Here is a 12,097-nt window from a genome sequence, read left to right on the forward strand (position 1 = left end):
GACTATCTTGGGAAAGCTTTTTGCTTCACCACTATGAGTGTTCTTGCGAAGGACAAAGCCTGACCTGGTAAATATATGTGCCTACATATTCACATTTGTAAAAGGAGCCGTAACGTGTAGGTGATAATTAAACTTGTTTGATAGGCTATAATCAATATGATTCACTCCAAGGGACTAGTTTTGGATAGGGCCGCCAAATTTAGGAAATCTGAAACCGGCAGACTTGGGTGTTAAAGGATTTAGTGTGAAAATCAAAATTAACATTTCTGACCCTATTGTATAGTTTTGCAAATAGACAACAGATATTTGAATATAAGCCCAAGTGATTTTTCAAACCCTTATACATACATATATCCTCAACTTAAGTATGAGGTAAGAATCATTTCAAAGGAGTGTGTATGCCCCCAGAACCTACTGAAGGATTTTGCGTCACTGATTTCGCTTATTCTTTCAGCCAAACGCAATATAAAATTTTTTTTAAATGCACCTTTTTTGCTTTTTTAACAACTTGAGGGTAATTTGAAAACAATTTGAAACGCCTTGGGTCATTTTATTTGAATTCATTGTTCATTTGTAATGTTTTTAAAAAAAATATTTGTGAAAGTATGTCTGTATATATGTTTGGACTTGCAGCCTAAACCGCAGAATGGAATCGAACGAAATTTTGCCATGACATACCCTGAGTTCGTCAATCTATAGAAGGCTATATAAAAAAGTTTTCGACAAGGGGGCGTGGCACCTCCCATACAACTGGAATTTTTCGTAGTCAATATATCTGAAAGTATTAAGACTAGACGACTGAAATTAGGTGAGTGGTTATATGAGACCAATCCCTACGCCCTCCAGAAAAACTGGGTATAACGAAAAAGTGGGCGTGGCACCTCCCATACAACTGGAATTTTTCGTTGTCAATATATGAAATTAGGTGAGTGGTTATATGAGACCAATCCCTACCCCCTCCAGAAAAACTGGGTATAACGAAAAAGGGGGCGTGGCACCTCCCATACAACTGGAATTTTTCGTTGTCAATATATCTGAAAGTATTAAAGCTAGACGACTGAAATTAGGTGAGGAGGTATATAAGACTAATCCCTACCCCCTCGGGAAAAATTGGGGATAGCGAAAAAGGGGCGTGGCATCTCCCATAGAAATGGGGGTTGGGAGTAGTCTAATATATTAGTCTATATAGTACTGCTTTTATTTATACCCGAACAACGTCGGGTACTCTGCTAGTTTATTATATAACTTTTCTTTTAGTGTTTTGTTTTAATAACTTGGTGAAATGGGTGATGCAAAGTCCGTGTTAAGCTGACATCGAAAACACTTGTTTTTTTTTAAATAAATTTTGAACAGTTAGAAAGAGTTAAATTTCGCAATTAGTTTCTTATAACTGGCAGTGATGCGCATCCGTTGATACTACTTTCGACCATATTCGACATGAACAATAAATGGCCTAAACAGTCTTAAACGAGTAGAAAATATAGTAACGCGCCGGACGCCACCGCCGCCGCCGCCGCGCCGATATTTTTGACATTCGGCGGCGGCGTGCGAAAAACGACCCTAATCGGCGGCGGCGTATATCTCTATAACAAACACTTAGCCAGCAGTAGCCACCTCAAACAAACAATAAGCATCATCAAGCGAGATAATGAACAACAAAACCAACAAACGCGGCCGGCAGCAACTAACGAAGCAACGAAATTTTAAGATGCACCCAATAAAAACAATTAACAAGTAGATGACGTGGGATTCGCATACTCACGTCTAAGTGCCCGGTAGAGGTTAAATGTTTAGACACAAAACTTGTGCATATATAGGTATGTTATGATACATACCATTGACATATTTGCATGCAGTACTTTTATATCCTTATCTCCGCATAGTCTGTTGACGTGCAATACAGCGTATATACCATTTGATTTTTTAAAATTTATAAAATAAATCGTAAACGCTAAAACTTCATCGCTAAAAGCAGGGATGCACCTTAACGTTAAGCTAATCGTTTATCAAAAAATTTCCACGGTTTCCGTTGAAACACTTCGAAATATTATCGATAAAAAAAGTATCAAGATAAATTGTATCTCGTTTTTAACCGAAACGAAAAGCTTTCGTTAACGTTAAAAATGTTAACAAAAACGTGATACTTTATGTTTGAATTGTGCTGGCAATGCTATAGCCATGGGGAAGCCGTAAGGTGCTGACCATTGTGAATGATGACAAAGTGTGATCTCTTATCTGTCAACTGCCTGACAGGCTGTTCAATATGGCGGCGCCTATCTTCAGCGGGTGATAGAAAGATATACAGAATGAGACAGCGATAGTCAAATACGAATCAGGTGATCCAATCACTTTGGAATTTTGACGTTTATGCAGAAGAGATCACACTTTGTCATCATTCACAATGGTGCTAACAGCGAGCGAACATACACACACAAACTCCATGCAATTTGTTTGTGTAATTCGTTGGTGGTAATGTCAAAAATACTCTGAGAAATGTTCGTACTGTCAAAATTCATGAAAAAATTTGGAATCAGCTTGGCTAATGCTTTCACCTTTAATGGCTCCGCCATCAATCAGCTTTGCCAGCATAGTTTGAAATTAATAATCAACATAAACGATTTGATTTCGTTTTGATATGGCATTTCGTTAATTTGGCGTTCTTAACGTTAATAAACGAAACGAAATGACTTTGTTTCGTTTATTAACGTTAATTATCGTAACGAAATGATATCGGTTCGTTGGTTAAGCATGCCTGGCTAAAAGTATTTAAAGCAGAGTCAAGTGCGCAGAAAAGTATGCAACGCGAGCTTTTTCATACGGAATACAAGGAATAACCACCTAAGTACCTAGGTACTAAATGTTGCATACATTTCTGCGCACTTGATACTGTTTAAGGTATTTTTAGCGTGGAGTTTTAGCCTTAGCGAATTTTGGAGTTTGGATGCAGGTTTCGATGGATAGCTCATAAGCCGGTTGAGTTATTGCTAAGAAAGCATCGAAATTTATAAACGAGTTTTTTCAATTAGAAAAAAGTTGTTCAAAGCAGGGTCGCCCCTCAGCAGTGATTTGGCAAGCACTTCGAGTGTATTTCTGCCGTGTAAAGTTTCTCAAGGAAAACACGTTTGCCACACGCCGTTCGAAGTAGGCGTAAAATATGTAGGTACCGTCCCGCCAATTTGTATGAAAAATTAAAAGGGAGCACGTCGCAAATTGAAAGAGAAGCTCGCCCTAAAAATCTCTCCGGAGGTAATCGCGCCTTGCATTTATTTATTTTTATTTATTCTAACATTTTAAAGCAACCCTTATGCAACTAAGCTCTTTGGAACCCAAATTTCCAGGTCGATATGAATCGAATTGAATCAGTCCGTAAAAATTTTAACTTAGAAGTGTGGCGGGATGCGGGACCAAGAACTGCTAACCCCCCTTGTCTAGGCTGCTATGCGAATCATGCTTATTCTAATAGTTGCACCCAGGGAAAATATTCGGCTGAATATCGGGAAGTAACAATATCCTTACTAAGAATTGTGCAATGCTTGGGAGCAGTGATCGATCCAACAGACCGAGTGTTCGCTAAGAATTGACTCAAGAGGCTGTAGAAAGAGGTCGAAGGTAGTTTAGGATGTTTGGTGCGAGATACCCTCGTCACTGCAACAGATACTTGAACGAAGAAGCTCTGGCAGCAGAATAAAGAAGCAACGTTCGACTGAAGGCGCCAACCCTACTTTCAAGAGGCAATACTGGCGCCACGAGGCAGGCCAGCGAAATAGGCAAGACAAGTGGGTCTAAACCTGTAGAGTCGATGTCCGATAGCGAGGTAGCAACTACCCCAAAAGCAACCACCTCAAAGTCTCCAAGTTAGAGAGAGGACATAAAAAGTGGCAATTTCCCAACATGGGATGCTGAACTTGGCCAAAGGGAGGTAACGCCAAGAGTCCGACGTTCGCGTCTGGGAGGTAATACCTTTGACTTCGGCTATTCCCGAGAGAATGGCTGACGAAGCAGTCACATACTATGGTGAGGAAGAAGCAAGTAAACCGCTTCCTACCTTTGATTCGGCGGGGTGGTACAATGGCGTAAAGATGATAACGTGCGACATCACCTGGTCGAGGAAGTTATTCCAAACATGAAAAGGCAAGGCACAAGCGCTCGGAGTAAGGTGGTGCACTCTTCCAAAAAAACCGATTTAAAAATAACCGACTGACTACAATTTTTAAAAGAACTTCGAATTGGTTTTATAACTGTACTATTCGAAGTCATTTCAATCCGAACTTTGGTTGACAGTTAGTATTTTACATTTTTGCACAGTCGTGTAGTGCACAGAAACCGATAGGGACCGAGGTGAAACAGTGATTTATTACATTGTCGTTGTTGTAGCAATAAATACGCTCCCCAAGAACTTTAGGGAGTGTTATCGATGTTGATGGACCTTTGCCGGATAAACATACATAGATCCGGTCCGTTCCGGTAACAAGCACCAATAAGGTAAAAGCCCAACCATCTCGGGAACGATTTAATATGACCACATTGAACCCTCTAGGCCATACCGCCCCCCCCCCCCCCCTAGTTCCATGAGGAACTTGGGTTCGATAGAGCCTCGACTGCTAAAGAAACAGTATTCGCCACGGATAGATGAGGTTGACAATTGTATTGGAGAAGCTATAAATTTAGCTACCAACGCCTTGAAGGGGTTGCGCCACGCAACTCCTTGAATCATTTCGGTATTTTAGTCGCTCTTACGACAGACATATCTGACACGGGTATATTCTAAGCTTCCTATCCCGTATTACTAGTAAACTCCAAAATGGCTCTTTAACCCGAGTTTGTGGCACAATGTGAATGTAATATAAGCTTCGTAAATCCTTTTATGCATTTTTAGAAACTATTGTGAACACTTATAAAATGAGTAAGAAACATTTCTATTTCATTTCCCAGTTTATTTTTTTTGTTTTAAATAATTAAAAGACAACAATAAATATATTTAATACATATTAATCAATGTTATGATGAGTACATCACTTATTGGACATCATGCGTATAAGAGAAGAATTTATTCGGACTCGATTTTTTTAGTAAAATTTGGGAATTTTTACTACGCAACATACCTCCCATTCCATTATGACTACCTTGTAAGTTTCAATGTTGTTGACAGTGCTTATAGTTTAACATTTAATTACAACTAGAGTATACATGTACATAAATATAATTTTTTTAGTTAAACAGCTTGAAGATTTTCATAACAAAAATATGCTTGTTTCTCACACAAAAGCCATTAAAAATTCCTGACAGACATACACAACTCTTTTACTTCGTCATTTTCAACGCAATAAATTTTTTTAAAAACTAATTGCTTATAATACTATTTTAGATTCAACGCAGATAAAAATTCGTTTTAGAGCATATAATATTTATATAACAATTGTACCTACATAGCAGAGATATGTATTAGTACTATAGATTTACATAATTATTATAATTATAATTCAAGACAAATTTTTTGAAATTAATTTAATAAAACACATTTACTATTCAATGACACATGAAACTAGTTTAGCTCAAATATTAACAATAAAATGTGAAAAAATAATGTTGTATGGTTTTTTTTATAATATTTTTATAGTAAATATTTGTTCAATCTCAAAAGGAGGTATGATCTTACACTGAGAAGTTTTTGTTTTGCTTATACATGCAACTATAATTTATAGTTAACAAAAAAAGAGTTTTATATATATTTCGTTAACTAAATGTCCATGTATTTTTTTTTTTAGTTTTCTTTGGAATGTTTACTTGAAATACCCGGATATAGGTAGAAGATGCTCATTTCTTCCAATTGCTTTTATAATTTATACTACAAACATCTTTTCATTACTAGCGTAGCAAATAGTCTAAGCATTTATAAATTCTTTACACCGCAAAAAAACGAAGTAGTCAGTGTCACATATATGATGGCGAAGATTTCCTAGATCTCGAACGTGGTTTCGAAGGACTCTTTAGGCTATGGCGTGACACACTGCGTGACTTAAAGCCGTCACTCCAAGGCTCGGAAACGCGGCCATACCAGCGAACCAAATCCATAACTTCTAGCTGAAAAAGGAGAATCAACCAATAATTTTATTCAAAATAAAATAAACAAAACATGATGAACGTACCTGCAGCGTTTGTGGCAACTCTTTAAACATTTCTTGTTTTGTAAGATTTGCATGTTGAGAAAGGAACGAGAGACAATTTGATTTCAAAGCCGTGGCTAAATAACGATCAGCAATGCCCAAAAGACAGAGTACTGATTCTTCATCAATCAGCGAGTTTAAAGTATTCTCGCATAACTCCTTATAAGAAAAAAAAGCAAACGAAAATGTATGCACAATTGAAAAAGTTATTTTGTTGCTTTGTAATTAATACCTTTAAGTCATAAATTGAGTAACGATCCGAAAGCAACATTAATTCGCAAATTTGTTCAGCTCCCACAGTTTTGTCTACAGGAGCACCATAAATATATAGCAGCAATCGGCGAAATATTACAGGAGAAGTATCGCATATAATAATTTTTCTAAAAGTTATTATTATTATTATTGTTAATAAATTAACTGATTATATATGCAATTAATTATGGAACTTACCTTTTAATGCTTTCCTGCATACCGGAAAGTAGTGCTTTTTTAAACCATTCACAACGTGCTGATACAACGACTCTATGCGCACGAAATGTATGTACTTGTGTTGGTGGCCGTTGCAACTGTACCGAATTTGTTTCAAGCGAACAATTTTTGGCATTTGCTGTTTTAATGTTATCCTTATCGAATATGGTTATGCCAGGCAGCTGTGCATTATTCTGCGTATAGGTGTGAATTTCGAATTCCATATCTGCTAGTTGTGCGGAATGTAAAAGTCGTAAAGCATTTTTCGATAAATTGCTGTTCACTGCAATGGGTGGCTCACACAAGTGTTTTGTCAAGTTCAACTGAAGGTAAAAAGAGAAGTTTAGAAAAAGTTGCTAGTAATAATCAGATCTGTCAATCAAGGCACAACCAGGCAGCGCTTGAGGAAAGCATAAAACGAACTTATCAAGCAATAGGTACGTTCGAAAAAAATAACCCACTTTAAAAGTAATCGGTTCCAAGTGAGCAACCGGTTCAAAAATTAACCGTTTCCGAAAATGTTACCTCTCCAAAAAGTAGGCGGCTCCAAAAAGTAACCTTTTCAAAAAATTTAACCGGTTTCAAGAGTACCCTGCAAAAATCGCAATTACTCCATGTATGCATGTATGGAGTACTCGCTATGGACCAAGCGAGTGCTCCAAAATTAACCACAATGCATACAAAAAATATGGTCCAATTAACATTGCGATGTCCTAGGACTGGACTATATACTCCAGCTCAGCATTACATCAGAGTAATCCATGGTTTACTCCAGTATGACACAAGTGGACCACATGATCCAACGCTTTTGCAGGGTAATTCCAGACTACCCTCTAATAAGTGACAAAACCTGAGAGTATACCGATGAAGTCAGGAAAATATTTCAAAAACTGTCTTGAAAATACCAGGAAAGTGTTAACAAAACTGAGTAGTATCTTAATTATCCGGCAATAATCTGATACATATAAGACCAGCATTCTAGAAGTTGCAACAGGCATTCTGACAGATCTGCCAAATGCATTTATCTCCAATAAATCAGTGTCCACTTTTGGACAATAAGCTGTTTATGATCAAATTACTTACTTTAACATTTTTGTAATCATATGAGTGTTTACGTTCCATCGTTATACTCTCGGTATCTTCCTCCATATTATTATCTTGATCGGCTAACTTTAGATCATGCTCTAAGATATTAGAAGATTCCAAGAGTCCTAAATCGATAAGTGATTGTGTAAATTCGTGTTTTTGCACCAGCTTACATACCTAGAAAAATAAGAATTTTGTTAAAAAAAGTGCTACATGAAATATTCTGCAAAAAAGCATACGTTGCTAATGGAATCACGAAGCGCAGACTTATGATCAAAAAGCTTAACAATTACGCCATTCTAATAATAAAAAAAAAATTGTTTAAAACATTTTAATACATTACATTTTAAATATCATTACGATTTGGCTCGTTGCTAATTTGAAACAGAACTTAAACTCCTTCCAACCCAACTTTTCGTCAACTCGGTCAGAGAGATTTTCCATAATCAATATATATGCTGGTATGTCTACAATTAACTGTTCCAAATTTTGATTAATAGTGCTCCGTTTACTCAGGTAGTCCATTTCGCAAAATGAAGTTCTGCACAAAATAATGTAAATGGCACAAAATTTAGATATTTGTTATTATATAAAAAAAATTTCAAGTATTGCTTACTTTTTATCCTTTATTATTTCATGTGCAGTAGAGATCCGTCCATAAATATCACGCATCTTTCGTACTTCATACATGTACAATACAAATTTTAGATCATTCTCTGCTGTCGTTAAGCGTTTGTTGTCTGTTGGATTATCGTAGAGCGTAAGACCGATTGGCGGTCCACGTCTAGGTCTAGGCGACATGGGTGGTGGACTAAACAAAGGTGCGACATTGTCCTCCAAAACTACATGGGAACTGATGAAAGCGCTGTTTTGCGTTTGCATTGCAATAGAGCTATCAGCGTGATGTCGGACCGACAAATCCAAATGTGAGCAGTTTATATCCTGGCAGTGGGAAAGTGGTGTATTTTTAATGCTTAAATATTTAAAAGATATTTTTTCTGTTTACTCACTTTACACATTTTTTCCAAAGAGTTTTTAATTTCTTCAATTACTTCAGTTAACTTTAGCAATGCAAATTCGATCTAAAGAAAAAGTATTACAATTTAAGAACACATTTATTTCATTATAATTCCAATCAACCTACTTCAGGTACTAAATAATGCACTAATTCCGCTTTCTCCTCTGCACTGAGGCTAATGAAAACATTTAAAATATTACACAAAAGTTGATGTATCTGTGACATAAAAATTGGAACTCGTGTGCGCACATATTTGATGATCTCATTCTTTTGGTATCGCGTTATGTCTGTAGCATCTCGAATAAAAATATTGCAAAATTGTAATACTTTGGCGCATCCTGTAAATAATGCAATATCAAAAAAGAAAAGTATATTAATATTTCATAAAATATTGTAAGTAAGTTCATACCTATTGCAGCCTCTCTAAGGCAATCTTTGAATGTCGCATAAAGTGAGGCTGGTTCGTGTTTTATGGTGACGGAATTGATTGCTTGTATGATGTGGTTGAATACATTATGGGAATCCATGAGAGTATTCACCACAACTGCAAAAAAAAATTGCCATTTAAAATAGTAATAATTTAATGATAACATATAGACGCCTGAGTGAAACATCACCTTAACGAGATTGCCAGCCAGTTCGAGAACACCATATCTCATAATAACACTTTTGAACAAATCCCTATTCAAGAATTTTTTGCCTAGCGCCCTATCACACCTCAAAATGTTTTGAAATAAATCTTCTTTTAAAATGTTTTAGCATATTTAAAACGGCAGCCAAGATAATGAGATATTCCACTCTACAGTTGGTATGTACTACTCACATTTCTTAAGTTGTATAAGTTTCAAATATTTTTTAGTTGGCTCCACCATTTTCGTCAGCGATGGCTGCGTTTCCGCAAAATTTATCAATTTTTCACACACATTTTCATCCATATCGGGCAACAATGATTCAGTGTATAGCCAATGCAGAACTGGGGTCAACAGAAATGTAGGTAAATTGTATAAAACTCCAACCGGCGTAAGAGGTGACGTAGGCGGAGTATCCATAGAGCTGGGAAAAGGTGAGGGACTGCGTGCGCGGTATGGTGATAAAGGTGGTCGACGAGTATTACACACTGGATTTATTTCCGCGGGCTGCTGAAGAAAATCTTGACAAAAATTAAATATATTTCTGCAGTGGGACTGTGTTTCCAAATGCGAGTCCGAGCTGGAAGTAGGAGGAAAACGTCGCATTCCAACGCTTTCAACGTTTTCTAAATTTTTGTCGTTTGTTATGCCATTACTGTTGGTGCATGAGAGGCAATTGAACGAATTCGACAAATGTGCACCACGATGAGACATTAAGGCGCTGTGGCCACCAGCATTCGGATATTCACATGGTGGTTGCAAATATATTGGAGAAAGATTCATACGCGGCGAAGACTTTTGGCTATCGTCCGCACTGCCAGCGCCTGTTATTGGCAATGTCACTGAGATATTTATCGGGTTCGAGACACTAAGCAAAGTGCCTGGACTATCACCTCCTTGGTATTTAAGTTTTGCTTGCTGTTGGTGCTCTGCTTGCAACAAATCATAATTCTTACATGTATTTTGCAGCTGCGACATTGTTGAGATATTGGATAATACACACATGCTGCAGTCGAAACCATTTAGACGCAAAACGGCTGAGTGCACATGGAACTAAAAAATGTTTATTAAAAACATATTACATGATATGTACGAATAACACCACTAGTAATGTAAACTCAAATATGCACCCAAAAATATTGAAAAAACCAGAACTAAAAAAAAAAACAAAAACAAAAAATAAGACAATTGAAATCCTAAATAGAACTTGCACATACGTCAAATCCATCAGAGCTTTTGATTATCACATCTGTGAAGTACGATTCGTGTAGCGCCTCTGCGAAAGAGAATTCTTTTTGTTGGCCGGCAGCATGACACTCTTTCAATCTTTTGCACTCCAAAGAATACCAATTTTCACAATCCAAAATTAATGTATCAGTCGGTGTTAAGGTGTTTGTCTAAAAAGATAACATTATTAAATTTCATTCTTACTCAAGGAATGTTCACATCACATACCCTAAATTCTATACTATGACCAGCAAAGGCGCCGAATACCAAACGTGGATTTATATCGTTCACATCGAACGTTTCACAACTAAATAATATACTCGCCGAATCACAGCAAGTGTTACAGTCTTTTGATGCAGGAATTGGGTTAACCAGGTCATTATACCATGTAATATCATTTGTATCATCTAAGCGAAATTTAATGCCTTCCAAACCAGAGATTTCTGGTTTACTCTCAAAGGTGCACGAGACGATCTGTAAAGGAAATTTCTCAATTTTCATTGGTCATAGAATTGGTTTGTAAGACTATTTGAATGTTTACTCACCTCCCAAGTGCCTAGGAACGTATGCTCCGTCATGGCTTTGGTCGATCTTCACTTTTTTCTTTATTTATTCACTTTTAAATTGTTGTTTTCAATAAATATTACAATTCCGCAAAACCAGCGAAAAATTTTTGTGTACCCATTGGCTCGTTGCACATTTGACATTTTCTTTTGAGCATATAACGACAGCTGTTCTCTGGTCTGAGTCTGCTGTCAAAAACATCTGAGAAAATGGATGACATTTTTTAACATAGCTCCGGTATTTACATAGGCAAAATGTTATTTCAACATTTCTAACCACTTCTGTTCTCACAGTTCTCTCCCCTTAGTTTGGACAGCAGATTATAAAAAAATAAACAAAATTTTGGGAACGAGTTTGAGCAAAGAATTTATCCTCTTTGATTAAACTAGCAACTGAATTCAGCAATCTGTCTTTAGTCACTATTAGAGGGTGAAAATAAGTTTTCGTACTTTTTGCTATTCCGTAAGCTGTGTCCCGTCTCCGTTCACACAAAAGTAAAAATTTAAATAAAGCATGAAAATTAATTGTTAAAAGCGTTTCATTATAGTTATTTTATTCCTAAAAAAAACCAATATAATAAAAACCGATTTCAATAATTTTCCGCCACTGAGGTTCGAGCCTTCAAACAGAAATGCGCCTTATTAAGCTCAGTTACAGCTAAGCGTCTCGTTCGCCAAACAGAATGAGGTTGTAAATTATGAAGTTTCTATTAGGATAAGTCTATATATAGTCTCTATAAAATTGCTATGACATTTTCTACAGAGTACTGACCCAAAACATAGCGTAACTATACAAGGTGGCAGCACGATGCCATCTGATTTGTAATTTTTATACTCAGCTGAGGAGAGCTCAAAGAGTATATTAATTTTGTTCGCATAACCTTACCACGTAAAGGCATAAGCTAATCGAGATAGATATAAACTTCTATATATCAAAATGAT

General features: G+C 36.6%; 1 protein-coding gene across 2 annotated transcripts; it reads right to left on the reverse strand.

The window, feature by feature from the left end:
* Positions 1-4,913: 4,913 nt before the first annotated feature.
* LOC137249546 (uncharacterized) lies at positions 4,914-11,326 on the reverse strand. 2 transcript variants are annotated; one of them, XM_067781173.1, is made up of 16 exons: positions 11,138-11,326; positions 10,821-11,066; positions 10,583-10,762; positions 10,496-10,519; positions 9,560-10,418; positions 9,146-9,280; positions 8,863-9,074; positions 8,729-8,800; positions 8,335-8,660; positions 8,079-8,259; positions 7,958-8,017; positions 7,716-7,895; positions 6,615-6,955; positions 6,397-6,544; positions 6,147-6,323; positions 4,914-6,081 (listed from the first exon to the last, which is right to left on the reverse strand). In XM_067781173.1, exons 1-16 carry the CDS (start codon positions 11,168-11,170, stop codon positions 5,932-5,934), a joined length of 3,324 nt encoding a protein of 1,107 aa, XP_067637274.1. In that variant the 5' UTR covers positions 11,171-11,326; the 3' UTR covers positions 4,914-5,931. The 2 variants fall into 2 exon arrangements, with proteins under 2 accessions (XP_067637274.1, XP_067637275.1); XM_067781174.1 differs by lacking the exon at positions 10,496-10,519.
* Positions 11,327-12,097: the final 771 nt, after the last annotated feature.

This window comes from Eurosta solidaginis, chromosome 4 (genome assembly GCF_040869045.1).
Source record: "Eurosta solidaginis isolate ZX-2024a chromosome 4, ASM4086904v1, whole genome shotgun sequence".
Classification (NCBI taxonomy): domain Eukaryota; kingdom Metazoa; phylum Arthropoda; class Insecta; order Diptera; family Tephritidae; genus Eurosta; species Eurosta solidaginis.